At 40.1% G+C, this 26,021-nt stretch overlaps 3 protein-coding genes across 3 annotated transcripts; all 3 read right to left on the minus strand.

The window, feature by feature from the left end:
• Positions 1-255: 255 nt before the first annotated feature.
• LOC131695006 (uncharacterized) lies at positions 256-930 on the minus strand. The gene has a single exon (XM_058983542.1). It carries the CDS (start codon positions 928-930, stop codon positions 256-258), a length of 675 nt encoding a protein of 224 aa, XP_058839525.1.
• A 5,454-nt stretch (positions 931-6,384) lies between these two features.
• On the minus strand, positions 6,385-8,566 carry LOC131695003 (uncharacterized). Its single transcript, XM_058983540.1, has 2 exons — positions 8,433-8,566; positions 6,385-8,248 (listed from the first exon to the last, which is right to left on the minus strand). Exons 1-2 carry the CDS (start codon positions 8,564-8,566, stop codon positions 6,385-6,387), a joined length of 1,998 nt encoding a protein of 665 aa, XP_058839523.1.
• A 7,375-nt stretch (positions 8,567-15,941) lies between these two features.
• Positions 15,942-25,331, minus strand: LOC131695005 (nose resistant to fluoxetine protein 6-like). The gene is made up of 6 exons (XM_058983541.1): positions 25,011-25,331; positions 24,389-24,614; positions 24,163-24,327; positions 17,296-17,587; positions 16,138-17,233; positions 15,942-16,073 (listed from the first exon to the last, which is right to left on the minus strand). The coding sequence occupies exons 1-6, from the start codon at positions 25,276-25,278 to the stop codon at positions 15,970-15,972; spliced, it is 2,151 nt and encodes a 716-aa protein (XP_058839524.1). The 5' UTR covers positions 25,279-25,331; the 3' UTR covers positions 15,942-15,969.
• Positions 25,332-26,021: the final 690 nt, after the last annotated feature.

Below are 26,021 nucleotides of genomic sequence, written 5' to 3' on the forward strand. Positions count from 1 at the left end.
AGTTCCATAGGAAAAACGGTTGATTCATCAACATAATTTTTAAAATACTTGCCAAAGAGGGCAATTTGGAAGTCCCCCTCTCCATTCCCAGACACAGGGCCGGGACGACTGAAAATACTGCTGACTGCAAGGGGCACGACTGTGCTGGGAGGATTGGGGGATTCCATATTGCTTTCTACGGTGCGTCCCGGTTGCCGTTGATCAACAGGCGAATTGTCGGTGCGTGGTCTAAAATAACTGCTATTTGCGATGGATTTATTCCAGTCGAGGTGTTTTCCGAAACCCATGCTTCCCGTCATTATTACGTTCTTGCCGAAAGTCGATGAACTCGCGGAAATACATCCCATCCGGCCAGGTTTCGGCATTGAGAGCCATTTCACGAAGTTGAGGGTCAACACCAATTTTGAAAGAAATGAAATTAAGCCCGCTCAAATTTGCGTCTTTTTTCACTAACTTCTTCACTTCGACCGGATCGTCCGTTGAGAGGCACTCCTTAACCATAGCACCAACCTCAGCTTCGGAAACGGTGGTAGCAATTCGTGACAAGTAAATCCAGCATTTACTAGTAGCGGGTTGAACAGTGATTGTGGGTACCTTTGCTACATCACCCTTTTTCTTGCCACACGTTAGGCTGGGGACATCGGATTTAGAAAGAAATTTATCATCCTCCGTCTCGCGAGCACGTTTGGCTCCAGATCTGTTTGGAACGGGCCATGATATGGGAGTTGCAGGCAATGTCGTTGCGGATTCCACTGATTTTCTGGTTTTCTCCATTTCAGCCTTTAATGCTTCAAGCGCTGTTTTATGTGCGTCGGTCAGCAAACGGAACGCTTCGCTCAATGCTGTAAAAGCTGCATTCACTGCGGAGGATTTCATCAAATCCACACAGCTGTCGCAAAGCCAGAATATATCCGCTGAGTCGTTAATCATGTCCAATTTTGGACGAGTGAGCGTTGAACACGATAGATGCATGATTCTGTCGCAGAATCCTTGGCATTTCAGCTGATTCAAAGTGGTTACCGGCTCGGAGCACTATAGCCAGATCGAATCCATTGCGAATCGCCTACAGGTAGGCAACAGTAGCTACTTCGCGAATAAGCTTTCCCGATGTGCATCCACGGTTTCACTACAAGGATTCTATCACTACCGACGACACTTTGGGAGAACAAAATGATTATCAATTGTCACCGCACGACCAAGAATCACAAATTATCAGTCAATTGATCAATAACTGCAGCTTAGGCGAGGGCACAAACTCTATTCTAATTGAAAAATCACTTAATATACACAAAAAACGATCCAAAATACGAAAACGAAAATAAACAAATTGATTCACAACAGTGTTACCAGTAAACCAGTAAACAGATTGATCCATACTATCATCAATACTGGTGTCTTGGGCGTTGCTGATTGTTTTAACTTGTATCTTCGGTTTTCAAATTACCGTAGTGAAACTATCTTTCTATGTTTCCTGTCATCTCGTTGGCAATGGTGATAGCTGCATCTAATGCGTTGGAGTATGCCATTGCTGGTTTAGCTTTTTCTCAGGGTTTAGCAGGTGTTATTTGTTTGACTCCAGTTTTTACTGAGGTTTCTGTATTTGTTTTGTGTTGTATTTGATGCGTGGAAGATTGACTGTCATAAGTACGCAGCGTAGTTTGAGAATGGGCAGATCCAGGTTACAGGGTAACGAAGAAAAGAATAGCATGTTTCATCCGCATTCTCACCATACAAACGCCGTGGAGAATAGATTTGCCAACAATAAGTCAAATTCGATATTTACCTTTGAACTTTTTCAGTTTCTACGTATATCCCTAGTAAACAAAACTATAGACGTACTATGAGTTATAGTATATAGTAAAATCATTCCATATATAGTTTTGATAATATCCTGAACACATCATTAAGTTATTTAACAATAAGACTGGAAGATCAGGTAGATTAACTCTCATTTTTATGAGTTTTGCATTACTTTTGTATTATAGTGGCACCAGTTTATATAAAAAAACGCTATGTTGTCGACCATAAAAGGAATCTATGTGGCTCACGAAAACAAGCATTGAGATCGGAATCAATCCACCGACGAGGAATACATAGTAGGGTGTATTCTAATTTGGCTGGGAGCTAAATGGCTCACGAAGCAGACCTCGGTACCGAGAGAAATTCCGCCGCCGGGGAACTCTCAGTCAGAGTAGGGTATTTTCACTGCCGGATAATATCCGAGTAGATCTGGACAAAGTTGAAAGCTAAATGGCTCAAGAAAACGGGTATCGGTGTCGGGAGGAATTCCTCCATTGGGGAACTCTCAGCCGTAGTAGGGTGAGTTCACCGCCGCGAACTATCTGAGTAGATCGTGATAAGGTACGGGACTGAATGACTCACGGGAACAGGAGCTAAATGGCTCATGAAATCAGCAGCTAAATTGTTCACTAAAGCGAAAGGTAAATGGCGACATAATAGATGAAGACGAAAAGCAAGAGAAGAATCAAGAGCTAAATGGTTCAAAGGCCGAGTATTTTCATGAATCAAGCTCCGAGACAGCTGTGGAAATCGCATGAACCAAAGAAAGAGGTGCGGCAAAAGCTCAACTAGATCCTCCCCCACGAAGTAATACCTTGATGTAGTTCCGAAGGGAAGAGGGCCAAAAAAAGAGCAAGGCGTGTTTTAGTGATTAGGCATGAAAGTAAGTCGTGAGTCCCACACAGTACCACACCACACCAGGCTTTTGAAGCTTTTTAAACCTTACTATAAAAATACATATACAACCAGAGAGTGGATGAACAAAAGTTCAGGAGGTTAACGACTCCCGCCTCGCTGAACCTAGGCATAGAGCTCCACTGAACCTCTAAAAAGTCATAGTTCCGATAGCAACTCGACAGAGACTCTACCGCTTCAGATGATGAGATATGTTGAACGGTCATCTAGCGAAACTTCTTTGGTAGCAATTATCCAGGGACAATGTAGTTTGATGCTCACAACACTAACGGAAGAAAAGCAAAGCAGTAGGGTCCGTTGATATACTTCAGTGAGTTGAACATAACTTGTGATTCGCCCCCTGGCATTCACGGCTACAATGTACCGCTAGCTGCCAAATGTGCCCCATTGGGGGCTTACAATTAATCGTTGACAAGCGGTTGCGAGGTGTGCGGCTCATTGTCGCGGATGGGAAGAATACAAATTTTCTGGATTCCTCGACGATATGTTCCACACTTCGTTCGAACTGTAACAACTCGTGTGTTGTTGTCAGTTCCTGGATGGACTTCTATAATACGTGCTAACTGCCACTTGAGAGGAGGTATGTTATCCTCTTTTAGCAGAACCATCGTTCCGATGTTCAAATTATCTCTTCTTCTTGTCCACTTGTTGCGATTTTGTAGATCAGACAAATAGTCGGTTGACCAACGTTTCCAAATAGTTTGGCCGAATTGCTGAATCCTTTGCCATCTACTCAATCTGTTCTCCGGAATTTCTGCTAAGCTCGGTTCTGGAATTGCAGTAAGGGGTCGTTGGATCAAAAAGTGCCCCGGTGTCAATGCTTCCAGATCTCGGTGATCGTTGCTCATCTGTGTGATAGGCCTGGAGTTTAGGCAGGCCTCAATTTGGGTGACAACTGTCAGAAATTCATCTGGTCTTAGAATACTGGTACCAATTACTCTCCGCATGTGACCTTTGAGTGATTTGACGGCTGCCTCCCACAACCCACCGAAATTTGGTGATTTTGCAGGAATGAATTTAAACTCTATCGCCTCCTTAGCTGCTTCTGTGACGACGGAATCCCTGAACTGTTCTGCTCGGAATAATCTATGTAGTTCACGCAATTCTCGTCGAGCACCTACGAAATTAGTTGCATTGTCGCAAGATATGCTCTCAGGTTTTCCTCGTCTTGCAACAAATCTTTTTAAGGCAGCAATAAAGGCCTCGGTCGTGAGATCGGACACGACTTCTATGTGAACAGCCTTAACAACAAGACATACAAATAGACATATGTAACATTTCACCGAGGCCCCTTTGCGCTGAGAATTACGGACATCAAACGGGCCACAATAATCTATCCCGACACGTAGGAACGCTGGCGCTGGAGAAACTCGTTCCACAGGTAAATCTCCCATTATTTGTTCATGAACACTAGGTTTTGCTCTGAAGCAAGGTACACACTCGTGTACTACTCTTCTCGCGAGGTTTCTCCCATACAGAGGCCAAAATCTTTCTTTCATACAAGGGTGCATAAGCTGTGGCCCTCCATGAAGTAGTCGATGATGATAATCAACCATGATAAGCTTTGTAAGCGGGTGTCTACTATCTAATATCATAGGATGCTTTCTTTCGTATGACACATGAGCGTGCCTTAATCGTCCACCAACGCGAATTACTCCTTCTGTTAACACAGGGTCCATTGAGCGTAGCCTTGAACTGGATTTCATTTCGCCAGATGCAGCCAGATCAGCAATCTCTATTGGGAAGCACTCGGATTGTGCCACCTTAACTAAAATAGTCAACGCGCTGTCATGCTCCTTTGCTGTAAGAGCCTGAGAACTTGTCTTTGTGCTGATCAAAGCTCTGTTTTTACGCTTGCAATTGACGGTGAACCGAAGTATCCACGCAGTTAATCGAACCAATTTTAGCAAGGAGGAGTGTAGTAGGAATATCTCGTTGGGTGGAAAAATTTGCAACGCAGCATTAACCAGCGGTTTTTCTTCTAGGATCACGGAATCAAAATGTTGCTCAGCAACTTCGGTGATCTTTGGCCAACACGGATTGTCCTGCAGCCAATCAGCTCCGGTCCACCACTTCGTGCATTCAGCAAGCTGAGTAGGTGAGGCTCCCCTAGAGAGAATGTCGGCCGGGTTGTCTATTCCGGGCACATGATTCCAGGTACCTCCTCGGGTTATATGTTGTATCTCCGATACGCGGTTGGCCACAAATGCTTGCCATCTGGATGGATGTGACGATAGCTAACATTTAACGATGGTCGAATCAGTCCAGAAGTAGACCTTTGCAGAAATCTGGATGCTGCTTGATACTGTTTCGTATAAATGCGCTAGCAACAATGCTGATGACAATTCTAATCTGGGTATTGATTGCCTTTTCTTTCGTCTGCCCCGATCTTCCAATGGTGCTATCTTGGATTTTGCCATCACCAGTCGAACGGTCACTTGGCCATTCTGCGCAACACAGCGTAAGTATATAACAGCACCGTATGCCTTTTCCGAGGCGTCGCAAAATCCGTGGAGTTCGCATGCGACTACATTGTCATTAAATGCAATCCAGCGGGGTACGGAAATTGCGCTTAGTCTCTCCAAGCTGCTCCTAAACTCCAACCATTCTAGCTGCAATTGTTGGCTCAATGGTTCATCCCAAGAATACTTTCCTTTCCAAAGTTCTTGGAGAAACATTTTCGCTCGAACAATTACTGGCCCTGCTAATCCATAGGGATCAAACAAACGAGCTGCATCTGATAAAACAACACGGTGTGTAATAGGGGTAGCAGGATTCCACCGCGGCAGCTTGAACCAGAAGTTATCCGTTGATGGCTCCCAGATGAGACCCAGCGTTTTCACAGTGGAAGTCGAATCAATATCAAGGACCTCACGCTTGTCCCGCAGATATGATGGAATGCCTCTCAAAATCTCTGGCTCGTTTGAGTGTAATTTTCTAAGATTGAATCCTGCCGAACCAAGAAATGATAAAACTTCGTTGCAGAGCTTAACACCCTCTTTAACCGAATCAGCACCTGCTAACATGTCGTCCACGTAAAAGTTCTTCTTTATAGTACTGGCGGCCAGTGCATGCTTCTCTTCTCCTTCTTCGGCGCACTTGTTAAGACACCGAGTCGCTAAATAGGGCGCTGAAGACGTTCCGTACGTTACAGTGGATAGTTGATATGTACGAATAGACTCGCCAATACCTTCCCTCCACAGAATTCTTTGAAGAGGCTGATCTTGCAGATGAACATTAACCATGCGGTACATTTTCTCCACATCGCCTATAATTGCGAACTTGTGAAGCCGGAATCGAACCAAAATGGACAGCAGATCCTCTTGGACAACTGGTCTTGGACAACTGGTCCAACCATGAGCGCATCGTTCAACGAAACTCCCGTATCTGTCGCACACGAAGCGTCGAACACCACTCTGAGCCTTGTCGTGGTGCTATCGGGCTTCATCACTGCATGATGCGGCAAGTAATATGCATGGACTGGGTCCCTGTCGTTATCGTTGATCTCCCTCATATGGCCCATCAACAAGTATTCGTGGATGAATTCCGTGTAAAGAGCCTTCATTTCCAGATTAGCATTCAATCGTCTCTCAAGGGCCAAAAAGCGTTTAGTGGCAATCGATTTGGAATTCCCAAGCCGTTCCATCATGAACTCCTTCTTTGGAAGCGCTACTCTAAATCTTCCGTCCTTATCTCGTGATGTCGTCTGCTCAAAAACGATTCACATGCTGACTCTTCGATGGACAGACAGCTCTTCGTTCGACATGACTCCAGTTCCCAGAATCTAGATAGTTGTTCGTAGACCTCTTCGGTGGTTATCGATGTGGCAACTGTAGCGCTGAACGTAGTAGTTGGATCATCGGATATTTCTCCAGCTACAATCCAACCTAGCTCGGTGTTGCGTAGAATAGGACCTTCATCGAGAAGTTGCAACAGCTCGTTCAACAGTAGATCATAAAAGATTGCCACTCCCAAAATCACATCTACGGTATTGGATACGAAGAATTTTGGATCAGCAAGCTGGATTTCGGCAGGCACCTTCCAGGAACTTATATCAAAACTTCGTTGTGGCAAATTCAGTGTGATCTGCGGTACTACGAAAAACTTCAACTCAGCTGTCTCGTAGGATGAACATCGCGACAAAACCTTCGCAAGGATAGACTGCTTGGAAATGGTCAATGAACTTCCAACCCCTTTCACAGGCAAATTTTCACGAAGTCGTTTGAAATTGAGTTTCTTGGACAGATTTTCAGTGATCATGCAAATCTGTGAACCGTTATCTAATAACGCTCTAGCGATGATCGTGTTTCCTGATCGGTCGCCTAGTTTGATGATTGCGGTTGACAGAAGTGTAGTGTTTCGACGATGTACAGTGTTGTGTAGTGTAGCAGTGTGGAGTGACGTGGCGGAAGTAGGAGTGGGAGGTGGCTGTCGTGTTGGTTGCGAGACTGTGTTCTGAACTGGTGTTTGTTGTGGGTTTACTTGAGAATTGTTCGTCCGGGATTGAGCATTTGTGTGCGATTGTAATTGCGACTGGTGTTGTGAATTCGCGGCTTGAGGTCTTCTCGGGTTGTTCTGTGCTTGGTTTTGGTTGGTGTTTGGTGCTCCACCAAGTTGGCTGGGCACGAAGGGATGCAACAAATGGTGATGGCGCTGACCGCACTTGCCGCATGGGTTCCTGGTGCATTCCGCAACGAAATGTCCGGAAAGTAGATAATTTAAGCATAACCCAAGTCTTCGAATGGCCATGTTCCTGTCAATCACCCTCATTTTGTTGAACCGTCGACACTGTTCCAACGAATGAGATCCGCCGTTGCAAATTGAACAGTTGCTGGTCGCTGTAATAGCCGTGTGAACAGCGGGAGCCTTAAATGGACGTTTGTACTCTATTCCTCTGCGTGAAGATGTTGAAAGTAGGATCGAACAATGGTTTTCCAGAAATTCCACTAAAGCTGAGTACTTCGGAATATCCTTTGAACTATGGTGGGTCTCCCAATGACGTAGAGTATCGTTGTCCAACTTCTGCGACATCATAAACGCGAGGATCGTGCTCCAGTTATCTGTTCTCTCACCCAATTTTTCTAATTGCTGAAGATTTATCTTGAAGGTCATTAGAATGGCGTTCAACGCTTCGAAAGATTCTGATTTCATTGCAGGGACCATGAACAACGCCTTGAGATGCTCCTGCGCAATCAATTTATGGTTTTCGTACTTTGCTTCAAGGATAGTCCAAGCAATATTATATGTTGCAGCAGTAACTTGAACCTGATTAATTTGAAGTAAAGCTTCATCCTTCAGAGATGCGCGCAAATAATTGAATTTATCAATTGTAGACAGGTCTCCGTTATCATGAATTAATGACTTGAAATTATCACGAAAATTGATCCATTCCTGCAATTTTCCGGAGAAAGTAGGAAGCTTCAGCTCCGGGTATTTCGTACGGGAGGGTTGAACTGAACCAGCAACAATCGGCTGACGATCAGCAATTATTCCAGCGCGCTGTGTGCACTTACCAAGTAAAACATTTTTGAGTCTGAAACACGAATTTTCAAAAATTTTAAAAGATCTCGCGTTTTCATCTTGCACAGTTTTCGACATGATTGTAGCTTTCCCGGCGGTCTCATCATCACTATCTTGTTTCGCTCCTGCACCTCGTTCGTCTAACAGCAATTCAATTTTCTCTGACATCACAAAATTTATTATAAATTTCATCTAACTGTTTCAATCGTAGCTCCTCCATGCCCTTATCACGTTCCTCTTGATAGTTGTCTACAAACTCCTGTACATTTTCTAGCGATAATTTCACCTGGCGCTCCTGTTTCAACAACTGCCTCAGATCCACAGAAGGCATTATGCACTAAATCACTTCAGAACACTACGATCACTCCCGAGACCTCAAGCGACAGACCGAATTGACAGAATTGACAGGCTTCAACCGATAAATTATCGTCGGAATATCAGTATACAGAAATCGAAAAATACCAATGATTAGTAATCAACCGGAGAATCTCAACCACTACAAACGAAGAATCTTTATTTGTCTCAATTTTGTCTCGCAACAATCGCTGTGCACCTTATAATAAATTGATCTAACAAAGTGCGTTCATGGTGGCATCACGTCACATACCAATCACGCCTAGCCAAATCAACTCAACCACTCGATCCCACACACACTTGCTACTTATCTGTTTCTTGTAGTATCCGATCGGGGAACATCCATGCGGTTAGTCGACTAACAATCTTTAGCTTCAGGTTCACAAAGTGCGACTATGTTGATCCAGAATATACTGCAACTAATTGCTTTATCCACTTTACATCACCAATGGAATCGCCGATTTTGAAGGCACTGATCAATTGGAGTCGAAACTATCGACAATTCGAATGCCAGACACTGACGAACAATGGTCGCAATTGAATGCCACTGTTTGAAACTATGCGCAAACCGAAGCGTCTTTCGCGGTCTTTGCCTATCCGGTTCGAAGGACCAGAAATGAGTGATATAATCCTAATTAACTGGTCGGCAACGCAGTCGCGAATAAAACGTGCTTAATGGCAGCGGAATACGGATTCTCGATTAGAGACACCTTGTGAATTATTCACTCTGTTGGTTTTAATTAAGACACACGTGACAATCGGGTTTGGTTTAGTGGACTGTAATTTTTCTTAGTTCTTCACCGATCGGTATGCGAAAACTAACTGACTGATCTGTGCTATGTACCCGGCACGGTACTCGATCTACTGTCCTGCCTCACCACTACTATCACTGTTATCAGTAAGGGTAGAGTAGGTACAGTGGTAACTGGAACTCAGTTTTGCTCTGCGAATTCTATCCTATTGAATATATACGTAACAAGGGCATTAAGGAGATAGTTCTTAGAGTCCGAAAGGGGCTAGTGTGTGCTGTGAAGGAGTACGAAACGGTAACACTGGAAGGAGTACGAAACGGTAACACTGGTTGAAGTGGAGAACACACCTGTTTCAGTGTCTCCAAGGAGGGCAAGATCCTCACTAAGAGATGAAAGACCTGGCGTGCTCAAGACGGAGACATGTAGGTGGAGAAGGCGAGGAAAGAAAAACCTCCGGCTCGTCAGAAGGCGAGAAAGAGAGAAGCCATGCTCATCAAAGTCAATGACATGACAACGTATTCAGGAGAGGATCCGGGGCTGAGCAAAAACGTATTGAGAACCAGGCGTACCCAAAAAGGTGAGATACTGTCCGAGTTGAAAGAGGATCCTATGATTAAAAGCTCGACTATACAGGAGATTATTACAAAATCACTGGGAGACGGTGGCTAGAAACGGAGACGGTGATTGTGTGCAAGGAGCTGAGATGTGCACTGAAGCAGCAATGCAACCTGGGTGAGGTGCATATGACGATACGGTTAAAGACTCAAGAGGAACTCAGACAGCGATGATTTGACCACCGGTAACCGCTGCTAATAAAGCGCTAAAGGTAGGCATAGTTACGGTCGAGATGTCCATTGAAAACTGCCATGGGAACAAGCGGAGAAATGCTTGTAGTTTTTGGGCTTTGAGCATTTGGCCCGGGCTTGCAAAGGCCCGCATAACTCCACGATGTATTGGAAATGTGGGGAGACGCGTAATCTTGCGAGAGACTGCACGTAGAGGCCAAAGTGCATGCTTCACACTCCAGAGGACGGAAGAATCCATCAGACGTCCTACCTACAAGAGGATGACTGCACGCCAACGATAATAGAGATAACCCATCACAGAGCAACGGTTGTGGCAGTCTACGACAAAAACAATACGTGACGTCACTTTGATTGCAGAGCTGTATTAAATCTCACCAGATCACGGAAGCTGGGCGGCGGAGAGAACGGAAACCACTGCAATACAAACTATGGGCAGATTACCCATTCAGGAAGTGGTAGAACGCTCACACGAAGGCTTCGTGATCGCCTAAAACAACGGCGTCTTCGTGTGCAGCTGGAACGTCCCCCAAGGCGGACAATGAACCAGTTCGGCCTAATGACGGAGCAGTTAACCGAGAAGTTGATTGGTCAGAAGCCAATAGTCATTGGTGATACTTCAACGCCTGGGCAGTAGAGTGGACCGATAGAGTAACCAACACAAGTGAGTGTATCCTGCAGGAAGCTCTTGCGAAGTTAGACGTACGATTGTACAACAAGGGTTCCGTTAGCCCACGCAATAGACGGTGTTCAGCTTACTGGTAGAACGAGATCCTCGTTGCTTGTCTCAGAGTCAGAGGGCGGGATCAGAGAGTAATATCGGGTCCGGATAGAGAGGAGCACAAGGCAGCGTTTTGGGAAGCTAGGGCCACTTTAAAACGGGAGATCAAGCGCAGCAAGTCAGATTGCCACAAGGAGCTGTGCGGAGAAGTAGACGACAATCCCTGGAGTGACGCGTACCGAATCGTTATGGCGAAAATGAAGGACTCATCGACGACAGCCGAAATGTGTCCGGGTAAGTTGAAGATACTTGTCGAGAGTTGTTTCCCGAAGCACGATCCAACTGTCTCGCCACCGACACCGTACGGCAAAGAAGGTGCGAACACGAACGATCGGAAAGTGACTAATGATAAGCTCGCAGAAGCGTCGAAGCGACTGAAATCAAAGCAAGCCCCCGCGATCCTGGCATATCCGGACATGTTCAGGATGGTGCTGCAGAAGTGTTGAAATGATGACAGCTTCCCCGAAATGTGGAAGGTACAGATGCTGGTGTTGCTGTCGAAGCCAGAGAAGCCACCAGGCAATCCGGCCTCGTATAGACCTATACATCTGCTAGATACTGCGCTGTGGTCACGATTGATGTGAATGATACGCTACACAGAATGAGTCAAAATGAGTCATTGAGGGCGTGCCTCAGGACTCCATTCTCGGCCCAACTTTTTGGAACGAGATGTACGATGGAGTTTTGACACTGCCGCTGACCAGGAAAGTAAAAATCGTGGGTTTCGCGGACGACGTGTCACTAACGGTGATGGGTGACACACTTGAAGAAGTGGAGGTATCAGCGACGGAGACAACAGACGCGATCGAGAACTGGATGAACGGGGTCAAGCTGCAAATAGCTCACCACAAGACGGTGGTGTCGTTGGTCAGCAACTGCAAAGCGGTTCAGCGGATGAAAATCGACGACGGGGGCAGTCGGCAAGACTGAGAACTAAGCAGAACCCCGAAAAGCTGAATAGGACGTTCCGGCTGATGCCGTACGAGTCGCGAGCGCGTACAGACCAATATCGTTAGAGGCAGTATGTGTTATCGCCAAAGGACGAAGGATATCGAGTACTACAATCGGAGAAACACCAGACACAAAGGCCAAAGTGCATGCTTTACACCACGACCATCATACGGGTAGCTTCAAATACCTTACCTACAAGAGGGCGACAGTAGGCCCAGATACATCTGAATTACTGTGATACCGTTGTGGCAATCTACGACAGAAACTATGTGTGACGTCGCATTGATTGCAGAGCCGTATCAATTCCCCCTTGATAACGCTAACTGGGTGGCGGATAGATCTGGAACGGCTGTGACACAAGTTATGAGGAGATTCCCCATTCAAGAAATGGTAGAACGCTCATACGAGGGCTTCGTGATCGCCAAAATCAACGACGTCTTCGTGTGCAGCTGTTACGCAACTCTAAGGAGAACAGTGGAGTAGTTTAGCCTAATGCTGGAGCAGTTAACCGAACAGTTAATCGATCGGAAGCCAGTAGTCGTTGGTGGTGACTTTAACGCCTGGGCTATGGAATAGACCAGTAGAGTAAGAAAAAAAAGACGGAAAGATGGGAGGGAGTCCGTTATCGTTGTCACATTCTCTAGTCCTTCATTGACGGCGAACATGGAGCGGAAAGTATGCGAAACGTATACGCATAGCGACCACCAGGCGATTCGCTACTGTATCGGTCAAAGGGAACCCTGCTGCAACGAAAGTGGAAGACGAAAACTTTCAACAGAAATCTCTTCGTTGAGGCACTTTGGTCGAACGGCGGAGCCAAGAACGTGGATGCGGCTGACTTAACAAGAAGAATTGGGGTGACTTGTGACACCAAAATGTTGCGACACCAAAAACTTGAGGAAGATGGTGAGAATCTATTCGATGACAAAGTAGCAGTAGGAATAGGACAATACGAAACAAGAAAGGTGGACCTACCGGCTCATTCTAAGCCTGTCGACGTGGGGTAATAGAAAGCACAGAAAGGTGAACTTCCACCTGGCACAACTCCCTTCGAGCCACGGTTGCTGCAGAAAGTATCTTCATCGGCTCGGGCACGCAACGTCCCCGTTGTGCCCGGAGTGTGAGAACGTCGAGGAGACACCAGAGCGTGTGATCTTCGTATGTCCGAGGTTCGAAGCGACACACAGGGAGATGCTGAAAACGGGAGGACCATACATCAACCCGCGTAATGTCGTCTACAAAATGATAAATTTAAACACGTGGAACGCAGTCGGCCGAGTGGTGACGCAGATCTTGACCAACTTACAATGAATATGGCGTGATGCACAGCGAGTAATGGCATCGGGAGAGCAATCACCGCCGGAGTAGCCTAGATCAACCGCCAAGCACTAGTCGAATAGACTGCTACATGCACCGAGTATGGGTCTTTGGGTGCCTGCTTACCGAACGCCACAATCCGTCCGGAATCGCCGAACCAATTACGGAACCCAACCGGTTGGCCAGATAGAAATATAGAGAAAACCAAAGAAGAATCGGTATCGGGAGAACTTCTGCCGCTGGAGAAATCGCCGTCGGCTTAAGTTAGATTCACCATTGGGGACTAGACAGAGTAGATCGCGACGAGACACCACCAGTCGCAGGTCGTCGGGGCACCAGCGAACCGGACCCTCCGGAATCACCGAACTAACCTCAGTACCTGGCTGATTGGTTCGGTTACAGGAGAACTTCTCTCGCTGGAGAACTCTCCGTCGGAGTAGGCTATGTCCATCGTCGAGGACTAGACCGAGTAGTTAGCGAACCGATCTAGAGCTGAAAAGCTGCTTAATGTCACTGGATTACACGGTTATAAAATCGAATTATTCTACACGAAGTTTCATATACGCTAGCCGACGCGATAAACACGTTAACATACAATCGCTTCAGCTTTGTCCATGCACAACTGCTCTCTTCTAGCATTCAGCATGTTGTTATACAAACGCTTAAGACCTTCGCGATCATCCACGCACACTAAATGCCCCGATCTCACAAAAAAATGAAAACACCGCAATGATTAAGAGATTTTTTTGGCACTAATGAACTTATAAACATGGTCTCAAGCGGGAGCCTACAAACACTCATATTCGCGCGATAATGTGTCGGAAACGTCCGGAAATTTTTACCTTCGGTTTTAGCAGCCAAGGGCCATGCCTTCAATTGGACCAAAAAAATGACGCTCATAGTCACTAGACAATACGTTCCACGGTGACATGACCGAGAACTCCAGTGATATGGGCAAAATTGCTCTCTTCGAGCATCTGAACGTGAAATTGACAGTCAGATGATTCAAGAATTCACGCGAACATTCAAATGACCAGGTTATAAAATCGAATTTATGCACGTATAGCTACATACAGGCTAGCACACTCGACAATCTCGTTAACATACAAATGCTCGAGCCCTTTGCGATCATCCACGCAGACCTGAGCCCACGATCTCACAAAAAGGATAATACCGCGATGACTAAGTGTACGTTTTGGCACTTAAAAATTAACAAAACGCTGTCTCAAGAGCAAACCTACAAACTTCCCTGTTCGCGTGGCCATGAATCGATTACGTCTTGAAGCCCATAATCCTGGCCCTAGCAGTCTATGTCCATGCCTTCACTTGGATAAATAAAAATGGGACGCTCATATCCACTAGATAACACGTTCCATGGTGACATGACCGGGAACTCTAGTTATATTGACGAACTCGCTCTCTTCTAGTTTCTGAACTGTAAACCGAAAATAAAGTATTAGATTTACGGTTTCCGCGGGATCATCTAAGCACACACGCAAATATGGGAATGCACACACGCTTGTAGAATCGAATTTATACACACGAATTTACATACACGTGTGCTAGCACGTCCGAAACAAACGCACACGCGATCGAACACATTAACACACAAACGCTCGAGTCCATCGCGGTGATACACGCGTTTGTGAAGTCCCTACTACCGCACATATCTGAACCGTTCAATGAATATCACATTCAGAATAACGGCCCGCTGCAATTGGCCTTAAGCAGTGTTTTAGTGAGTCACATTCCCCGTCTCGTCTGGAATCTATCTCTACAGCTCCAGTAGGACAACTCTAAAAAAAAAAAGAATACGACAGTCAGGATTCTTAAGCAAAACTTTGTGTAACTTATAACAAAAATGTGACGGTTAACTCAGAAGAGTGGCAACAGATGGCTTAAAATTGCGTCAAATAATTTAGCTAAACGATTTCGGATATGCGTTTCCATTTTTAACCTCCCTAATTGCATCTTGTATCCCAAAACGTCACTGTGCCTAATTCAAATTCTGTACCGAGTGGGTATTCTTAAAAATCAACTATGCCACTTAACAATACTAATTAAATCCTCTGTCGTTCCAACTCTCGAAATCAACACCTTATTCAACAGTCAAACTACAAAAAAAAAATCCTAGACTAGAACAGAGACACCAACTGTGCCACTGTTTTGTCACCTGATCACCTCGCTATTCATGAGTGCCGCCATCGGCAGTCAAGTCATCCAAGACAGGTTGGAAGGGGGCAAATTGGTCTCGACGGCGCAGTGGTTTCATGCACCATAAATTATCCACGACTGTTCATTTCCGACCCGGAGTACCAGCCCCTCCCCGCCCCCTCCCGACAAACCAACGAAATCTGCAATCCAGAAACAGAACCTACCAAGCTTAACAGGTAGAACATGCGAAAGCATTTTATCTCATTTCCGCGCTAAAACTGCCACTTGAACATGGTTTGGGTGGGTTGCGGGTATGTGGCACTATCTGTTCACGGGAGCTGAAGCGATTTTTCCCATTCATCTTTTTACGCTATGGCACATTTGTGCTTCTTGCTGGTTTACTTTTGCCTTGAGGTAGGACGAGACACGGGAGACGCGGGAGCTGGTTCGATAGGTGAGCTTCTTGACCTGGCGTATAATTCAACGCTGATAATTAGATTATTACTTCATCGTGACGTGCTTTAGAAGTTGCATGAGAAGCGGTGCAGGGAATTTCTCATACTCTAAAGCATTTAAATAGAATAAAAAATATTCCCTCCTTCGATTTATTTTCAATTTTAACTCAAACTATTTCTTTATGGGGTAAACTAGCAGTGGAGTCGCTAGCGTTCCCCCCGGATTGCTCTTCCGCCACCAATGATTGCTTCATGGCACTCGGTTTCCTTCCTGAAAAACATAAACCAATAATAATCTAAATAGAACCCAGCAAAATACTTAAGGAAATACTCACGTGTCCCGAACAGAAGCTTCTCTAGTCCAACAATTGGCGACTCGAACGCTAAACTCCACACTAGCGCCAGGGTGACTGTAAAACCAAAATCTCCCCAGAACCTGTGCACTACGCTCATGTCATCGAAGTGTGTCGTACTTTTCAAAACTCCCGTCAACATTACTTGCAGCGGTAAATGCAAAAGATACATACTGTACGACAGTCGCCCCAGCGGCTGCCATGCCGGAAAACTCAAGAAAGTGTTCACGGGACCACCGTATCCGTTGACGCACGCGAACACTATCCAGCCTAGACAGCAGGCCCAGATTACCCGGTTCGTTGACTCGTACAAAGCATCCACGACCAAGGAATGATCCGTGTACGTGTCCGGTTGCTGTAGAGGATAATAACCAAAGATTATCGCTGCCATGGCGACGAGTGACGCAATCCAACCGAAGACCACAGCAAGCTTTGACATCACAAACCGACGACCTTTCGTTTCGTGTAAAATATAACCTAGAACAACACCAACCAACCAGGCTCCCATGCGCGCATGTGTCGGATAGTACGTGAGGGTCATTCGATTTGGTAATTGCCCTGTAGCTGCGAAGGCAATCCGTATATTTTTCACTTGGATCGTCGCAAATACGCATCCCATCGATAACAGAACTAAGATGACAATTGCGATCAGAATCTTACGGCCCCATCGCCACAGTGGGTAGATAATCAGCGGTGATAGAACGTAAAGTTGCATATCCACCGATAGATACCACGAGTGACCCAAACAGATCTTCGTTGGATTGACGTAGTTCTGCACGTACAGCAGTGCAGACCACCAGTAGGTTTCGCACGCGTTACCTAAAGCAGCCGACGAAGAATTCCAGAACGGTCCCGATCCAAGATACTTCACCAGAGTAACCGAAGCTAGTATCAATGCAGCGAAGGCCGGTGTCAAACGGAGATACCGATGGAGGTACATTAATGGGAGATTCAGTTTTCGATTTTTATCCAGCTCTTTTAGAAGACTCCAGCAAACAAGCATTCCACTTAGCAGGAAAAAGGAATCGACGGAAACGGTGGACGCGAGCACTAGCATGCTGTGGTAGGATTTCACCCACTGGAAGAGAACAGTTATGGAAAAGGTGGGTGCAGTAGAAACGCAAGGAATTTACTACTTACGTCGTAGATCGCTAGTTGGTTGTCCAGTGGGGATGAAAGCACCATCAAGAAGTTGTGACTGAAAATTATCCAGACCATGGAGAGCACACGGATTCCATTGAGACAATCGATTATCTCGGACTTTTGCTGTCCAGCGAATTGTGGGCGTTTTATTATCTGGAACAATTTGTTACCGTTGGAGTAGAGTGAGCACATGACGAAAGTATGACGTGGTTCCCGGTGATTCATTAAGCTAATCACTTCGTAGACGGTACTCATTGCTATTACGCAAGCAATAAAGCTGAAGATTACACTGAAAAAAAAAACAAAAATAGTTAAAATTTAAAAAAAAAACCTTTTTTTCTGGTCTTCCGGTCTTCTGCTTTCCTGGTTTCCTGGTTTTCTGTTTCTCTGCTCTTCTGCTCTACTGCTCTTCTACTCTTCTGCTCTTCTGTTCTTAGTTTAGTTTAGTCTGCTCTTCTGCTCTTCTGCTCTTCTGCTCTTCTCCTCGTCTACTCTTCTGCTCTTCTGCTCTTCTGCTCTTCTGCTCTTCTGATCTTCTGCTCTTCTGCTCTTCTGCTCTTCTGCTTTTCTGCTCTTCGGGTATTCTGCTCTTCTGGTCTTCGGCTCTTCGATTCTTCTGCTCTTTTGTTCTTCTGTTCTTTTGTTCTTTTGTTCTTCTGTTCTTCTGTTCTTCTGTTCATCTGCTCTTCTGCCTCTCTGCTCTTCTGCTCTTCTGCTCTTCTGCTCTTCTGCTCTTCTGCTCTTCTGCTCTTCTGTTCTTCTGCTCTTCTGCTCTTCTGCTCTTCTGCTCTTCTGCTCTTCTGCTCTTCTGCTCTTCTGCTCTTCTGCTCTTCTGCTCTTCTGCTCTTCTGCTCTTCTGCTCTTTTGCTCTTCTGCTCTTCTGCTCTTCTGCTCTTCTGCTCTTCTGCTCTTCTGCTCTTCTGCTCTTCTGCTCTTCTGCTCTTCTGCTCTTCTGCTCTTCTGCTCTTCTGCTCTTCTGCTCTTCTGCTCTTCTGCTCTTCTGCTCTTCTGCTCTTCTGCTCTTCTGCTCTTCTGCTCTTCTGCTCTTCTGCTCTTCTGCTCTTCTGCTCTTCTGCTCTTCTGCTCTTCTGCTCTTCTGCTCTTCTGCTCTGCTGCTCTTCTGCTCTTCTGCTCTTCTGCTCTTCTGCTCTTCTGCTCTTCTGCTCTTCTGCTCTTCTGCTCTTCTGCTCTTCTGCTCTTCTGCTCTTCTGCTCTTCTGCTCTTCTGATCTTCTGATCTTCTGCTCTTCTGCTCTTCTGTTCCTCTGTTCTTCTGTTTTATGTGCTTCTTTTTTTCGTTATTTTGTTTTATTCTATTAATTTCATTAATTTCAAGAACTTCATGCATCATTTTTCATCTGATACATTACTTTAATTTATTTTATTGATCTTAGTTATTCCATTTAGTTTCTTTATTTTATTTACTTCATTTATTTTATGTATTTTATTCGTTTTATTCATTTTATTTATTTCATCGCATTATTTTTACTCTATTTCATTATTTTCATTTTATTTGATTCATATTAACTTTAGCACCGTTACTTAATTCTTTTACTTTATATTTTTTACCTTTTTCATTTATTTTATTAAATCTTTATTCATATTAACTTTTTGGTTTATTTTTTTTATTTCGTTCATTTTTCTATTCCATTCATTTATTGTATTTTATTTGTTTTATTTGTTTAATTTATTCCAATTATTTCAAGTATTTTATTTATTTCAGTCCATATTTTGTTTTGTTCATAGTATTAATTTCATTTGTTTTATGTTTATTCAATTCCATCCTTTATTTAATTCGTTTCATTTATTTCACTCATTTCATTCAATTTTAGTATTTTCGATTCTTACTTTAATTGCTTTATTTGTTATATTAGTTTTCTTTTCAATTTAATTTTTTATTTCAATTAATTTATTTATATTGTTTCTTTCATTTATTTCATTTGTGTTTTGTTTATTTTGCTTGTTTTATTTACTTGGATTATCTCATTTATTTTATATTATTCATCCTGTTAATATTATTTAGTTTCTTATTACTTTAATTCCTTTATTTATTGCATTTTTATCATTTATTTGACTTTTTTATTTCAATATAGTCCATTAAATATTTACCTCATTTGTTTGTTTGCTTTATTTATTTTATCATTTAAATTAATTTTAAATTTAATATATTTTATTCATTTTGTTTAATTTATCCATTTTATTTATTTTGTTTATTTTATTTATTTATTTTATTCATTAAATTTATATATTTTATCTATGTTGTTTTTTATTCATTTCATTTGTTTAGTTTTTTCGTTTATTGTCTTGTATTGTTTTGTTTATTTCGTTCAATTTTCTTTTTTAATTTCTCTATTCATTTTGTTTTCTCATGCATATTTTTTTAATTTTCTTTTTTGCGCTGTATTTTTTCAGCCATTTATTAAAAATATTATATTTGTTTTATTATTATTTTTTCATTTTTATTAGCATTGGTTAGTATTTAGGTGTATATTGAATTTATTTTATTCATTTAATACTTTTATTTGTATATTCTACGTCTATTCCATTTAACTAGATCATTGATTTTTTTAATTTCTTTGTTTTCTCGAATTCCATATTTTTTAAATTTAATCGTTTTATTAATTGGATGCTTACTTTATATTAGCCGCATTATGTTATTTCATTTATTTGATTATGTTATATTATATTCTATTTTATTGTAATATATTTTATTCATTTGATTTATATTTATTTTATTTAATAAAATTTTATTTTATTTGACTTGATTTGATTTTAGTTTACTTTTTGATTCGACTCTATTTGCATTTATCTTATTTTATTTAATTAATTCTGTTCTGTTAATTCTATTTAGTGCTGTCCCTTTTCCTTTATTGTATTTTACATAATTTTTAGGTTTATGAATTTTTCCTATTTAGTTTGTTGGTTCTTCAGTTTAGCCTTATTTTTCTAAAATTAAAACTCTTTGTGTAGCTTATGATATTTGTTTTGTTATGGTTTTACTGGCTTGTAGTTGTGGTTCTTATATTTATAGCGCTTCTGATGGTTCTTTTGAGCGCTCTAGTTCTGCATGGTCTTATTCATTTTATTTGTCTGATAAATTTTACTTATTTTATTTAATTTGTAAATTTTATTGCTTTGAATTATTTTATTTCTTTCGTTTATTTTGCTTTAGTTTTTTATTTTATTGTTTGTGTTTTATTTAATTCAGTTTATTCATTTTATATAGATGCCATCCATTACAGTCTTTTTTCATTTTGCATATTTTCTTTTTCGTTTTGTTTAACTTATTGATTTCATTTACTTTATTTATTCCAATTTAATGGACTATATTGACCTCATTTGTTTTGTTTGTTTTATTTATTTTATTATTCAAATTAATTTTATTTATTCTACTTATTTTATTCATTTTGTTTAATTTATCTATTTTATTCATTTTATCTATGTGGTTTTTTATATTTATTTTATTTGTTTGGTGTTTATTGTCTTGCATTATTTTGTTTATTTTGTTCATCTTTCTCTTTTAATTTCGCTATTCGTTTATTTTCTCATGGATATTTTTTTAATTTGCTTTTTTGCGCTGTATTTTTTCAGCCATTTATTTAAAATATTATATTTGTTTTATCATTATTTTTTTCATTTTTATTTGCATTGGTTAGTATTTAGGTGCATATTGAATTTATTTTATTAATTTAATACATTTTATTCACATTATTTGTAATATTACGTCTATTTATTTTATTTGTTACATTTATTTTATTTATTTCGTTTATTCTATTTAACCAGATTATTGATTTTTCTAATTTCTTTGTCATCTCGAAACTTTTTTCTATATTTTATAAATTTAATCGTTCTATTTATTGGATGCTTACTTTATATTTGCCGAATTATGTTATTTCATTTATTTGATTATGTTATATTTTATTGTAATATATTTTATTTATCTTTTGTTGTATTTTAGTTCATTTTATTTTATTTTATTTTATTGAATAAAATTTTATTTTACTTCATTTAATTGTATTTGATTTGATTTTAGTATACTTTTTGATTATATTTTATTTACTTTTATCTTGTTTTATTTAATACATTAATTAGTTCTATTTAGTGTTGTCCTTTTTTATTGTGCTTTACTTAATTTTATTGAGGTTTATGAATTTGTTCTATTTAGTTTGTTGGCTCCTCACTTTTGCCTTGTTTTTCTAGCATTAAAACTCTTGGTGTAGCTTATGATAATTGTTTTGTTATGGTTTTACTGGCTTGTAGTTCAGGGTTTTACATTTATAACGCTTCTAATGGTTATTTTGAACACTCTAGTTCTGCATGATCTTATTCATTTTATTTGCCTGATGAATTTTAGTTATTTTATTTATTTTTTGCATTTTATTTTTTTTTAATTATTTTATTGATTTCGTTTATTTCGTTTAGTTTTTTATTTTATTTGATTGATTTAATTTATGCATTTTATTCAGTTTATTCATTTTATATAGATGCCATCCATTACAGCCTTTTCATTTTGCATTTTTTTGTTTTGTTTTGTTTAACTTATTGATTTCATTAACTTTATTTATTCCATTCGTGTTTTGCTATTCTATTTTATTTCACATATTGGATTTATGGTGTTCATGTTAGTGTTTTCATTTACTGTGTTTATTTAAATTTGCTTTCTAAATTTCAAGCATATTATTATTTTTGTTTATTTTATTTGTTTGAATTTTTTCACGACTTTTTCGTAAGTTTATTTCATTTGACATTTAATGTATTTTATTTATTATTTTATATATTTATTTCTTAGTTTTATTAATTCATATAATTTAACTGATGCTTTTGTTTCTAATTTAGCTTATTGTATGCTTTGTATTTATTTTAATTATGCATTTTTTTTAATTTCTTTTTTTTATTATAGAGGTTTTAACCTTAAGGTCATTCGCCTCTTCGGGCTAGAAAAATCTCTTATGAAACATTTCTAACCCTATGTGCGGGGTCGGGACTCGAACCCAGATGCGCTGTGTACAAGGCAATCGATTTACCAACTAAGCTACGCTCACCGCTGCAATTTTTCTTATTTGATTTTATTTATTCAACTCTCTTCATATATTTTATATTTAATTTATCTTCCTCGTTCCATTATTTTACTTTCTTTATTTTTTCACTTATTTTTTTTAAATCTTTGATATTTTTTTCACTAATTTTATTTCAGATTTTTTAGATAATTTATTTATTTCATTTATTTTTTGTTTTTTTTTTTTATTTTATGACTTCAATAATTTATTTAATTGTATTTACTTTATTTATATAACAATTTTTTATTTTATTTTTCCATAGACCTTAATTATTTCACTTGTTTTTTTATGTCATTTATTTCAGTAGTTTTATTTTTTATCCTATTTATTATAATTATATTATAATTAGTATATATATATATATATATATATATATATATATATATATATATATATATATATATATATATATATATATATATATATATATATATATATATATATATATATATATATATATATATATATATATATATATATATATATATATATATATATATATATATATATATATATATATATATATATATATATATATATATATATATATATATATATATATATATATATTAAATTTTCATAAATTTGATTTTTATCTATTCATGTTAGTCCTACATTAAATGTGTTTTAGTTTATTCATTAAATTTACCACATTAAGATTATTAATTGCATTTGCTTAATTTCTTTTATTTGTCTAGTTAAATCATTTTTAGAATTTGTTTTTCTTTTTCGCTAACATATTTTTAATTAATTTTAATTGCTTAATTTATTGAATGTACTTTACTTATTTATTTTTTGCGCATTTTGTTTTTTATTTGTTTTATTATACTATATTTTATTTTATAATATTTTGTTTCATTTTAGTTTATTTTATTTCATTTTACGTCATGAAAGCTCATTACATTTATATTGCTTATTTGATTTTTTTTTCAATGTGCTTTTAGTCATTTGGTTCTGTTATATTTTATCTTGTTTTATTTCATACATTAACTAATGCTTACTCATTTTGTCCTTTATTATTTCATTTTGTTATACTTCATTTCAATTTGTTTAACCCTTTCATGCCCAACTTTTTTCTAGTGCATATAGGGTTTCAAAACTAGTTTTTCTTGAGAACGGTGAGATAAAGAAACACGAAAAGCCTTTTTTCATAAAGATAGGTGCTTCCCTTGCAGTGCTAGAAGTTGCTCAATTTTTACCTTCCAATGCTCAATACAATGCTCCTAGAATATTTACAATAGTCCAATTGCCTGGAAAACGTAGCCATACACAGTCTAAATTGACAAGTTTTATCAGTTTTCAAAAATATTACACCATAACGAAGGTATATGAAAAATTCATTTTCCGTCGTCAACGCAAACTGTCCCTGGCAGCACTGCTCCATCGGAATCCAATCAGACTAATTGCAATAACTTTTGTTCTAGAGCTGATTCTTGTAATTGTTAATGCTCAAATAAAAGGCAATAGTCACATTTATTAGTCTTACTTGTTTTTGCGCACAAATCTTGCATCAATCAAAAGTAATAGCTGTTTAAAAACGTTGTTGTCCACAAACAACATGGGCATGAATGGGTTAATGAATTTGTTTTATTTAGTTTGCTCGCTCTCCAGTCTTTCCTTATTTTTATTGTTTTGAAGTTCTTAGTTCTTAGCTCATATTATTTACTTTGTTATGGTTCCGCTCACTTCATGGCAGTTCTGGTTCATATATTTCCAGTGCTTCTAATAGTTCTCCTGATTGATCTAGTTCTGCATCGTCTTCAGTTTCTTCTAATGAGCCCAACCCTTTTCATTCTAGCATTACTCACCTAGCAGCTATTTCTTTCGCTCCCATATCACCCACTGGCTCAATGCACTTGAGTGAAACATCAGAAGTGTTCAGGAATGTCGATTTCACATCATTTAGTAAAGCTGTCAGATATTTACTATCGCACGTGTTTGGAAAGCATGTTCCAATTTGCATTCCAAGTGTGCTAAAAATAAAAAAATCAGAACCATTGTTAAATGTATCGAACAAAAACTACGATCACATACGCCTTGCTGCCCGGAAATCCACGCTCGTCGAACAGAACCACATTCTGCACTGCACGGCGGGCGCTTAACTCCAATGGAATAGTGAGAAGACAGTACTGGCCATTTATCTGCCCTACCGTAACGTTGTTAGAGGCGTGGGAAAATTTACTACACTCTTCGAAGCTGCCAAGATCGTAGAAGTTACCCTCGAAGATTCCCGAAGGAATCTTACCCCAGGCATCGAACACTTTAAAAAGAAAACAATAATTCTTTAGTTGATACACTATAGTACTTAGTATACACTATACTACTTAGTATTTTGTAAAAAGATTAGGGTGGCACATCACTGAATATTGCTTCTGTAATATACTTCAACTTCATACTGGTTTCCGTATGCTAGCTTTCCGTAAAACTTCCATCAAATTTTACAATGTTCTATTAGTCCTTAATGACTTTTTTTATTTTGCCAATATTTGTGACAACTTCATTAGACAGACAACTCCCCGTCGAATCGATAAGCCTTCAATGTTGTTACATTGTTGTTAAAAATAATAATACTTGAAAGATTCGCAATAAACAGTGATTGATGTCGGTTTCTAATCCCTCACTTGAAAGCCTCTTCGGATAATCTACTATCACTTACTCGGAAGTCCCCAGAAATTTGCAACACCATCTCCCAGAACTGCCTGTAGTTGCAAATCACATTTCGTCCCATTTCCTGGCTCTACATCTGCCAGCAAACTGCCTAAATATTCGATGAGCGTTTGCAGACTCAGCTGCTTGCCCGAAACTCGTTCCACCACATCATCGTTCGAATTTAAACCGGAAACGGCAACCACCGCCTGGCAAATCACTAAGGTAGCAAGCACTGAATGCACTTTCTTCGACATTTGAAGGTACCGAACTTGCATCGCACTGCACGACAATCCCCGTCGGACTAATCAGGCACTTAAAACCTATTCGATGCTATATAGTAGCCTCTTTCTATTCTGATAAAAGGATTCCCCTTGCCGACCAGCATGAGCCATCAATTTCATCACTCACCCGCCTTGTGTTTGTCTTTTGATAGTTTCACCCATTACTGACCGGTTGAAGTGTTCTGTTTGACTATCGGAATAATTGTGGCTGCAGCAGGTTCCCTAGGGCGGTGGATCGAAGCTTATCAGTGGGTACGGAGGATGACTGGACAAAACTATTGATGTATCTATAGCTGGTGAAAGAGATAGTTGCTCTATTGGACCGAGATTAGCAGTGCGCTGCGAACCCATCGTTGGATCAATGGCCATCGGTGAGTGATTCGTTTGAATTTGTTTGTAATCAGTAGACAGTGCAGTGATTTAATGACTGCTGGATAGTTTGGTTATCTATAAATTGCATTTTTTGTTAGCCAATGATTTGCGTTACATCTCCTTAGGGAGGAATATTGTAAGATACAACGAATTGGCTTGTTAGCTGATGCGTGATTCGATTTCGCTATGGTCTCATCAGCTACTAGAACTTCTGTGCTTGCGGAATTTCATCCGTAACCAGTTGTTTGCTTTCGAACATAAATCGTGTTGCGTTTTTTTAGGTTTAGCGTCTATCTGGTGGTCAAATCGGTTCTGCCAAATATTGATGAGAAAGTTGTAGTTGTTCCCCCCTCGGGAGTAAATTA

Source organism: Topomyia yanbarensis, unplaced genomic scaffold, assembly GCF_030247195.1.
Source record: "Topomyia yanbarensis strain Yona2022 unplaced genomic scaffold, ASM3024719v1 HiC_scaffold_23, whole genome shotgun sequence".
NCBI lineage: Eukaryota > Metazoa > Arthropoda > Insecta > Diptera > Culicidae > Topomyia > Topomyia yanbarensis.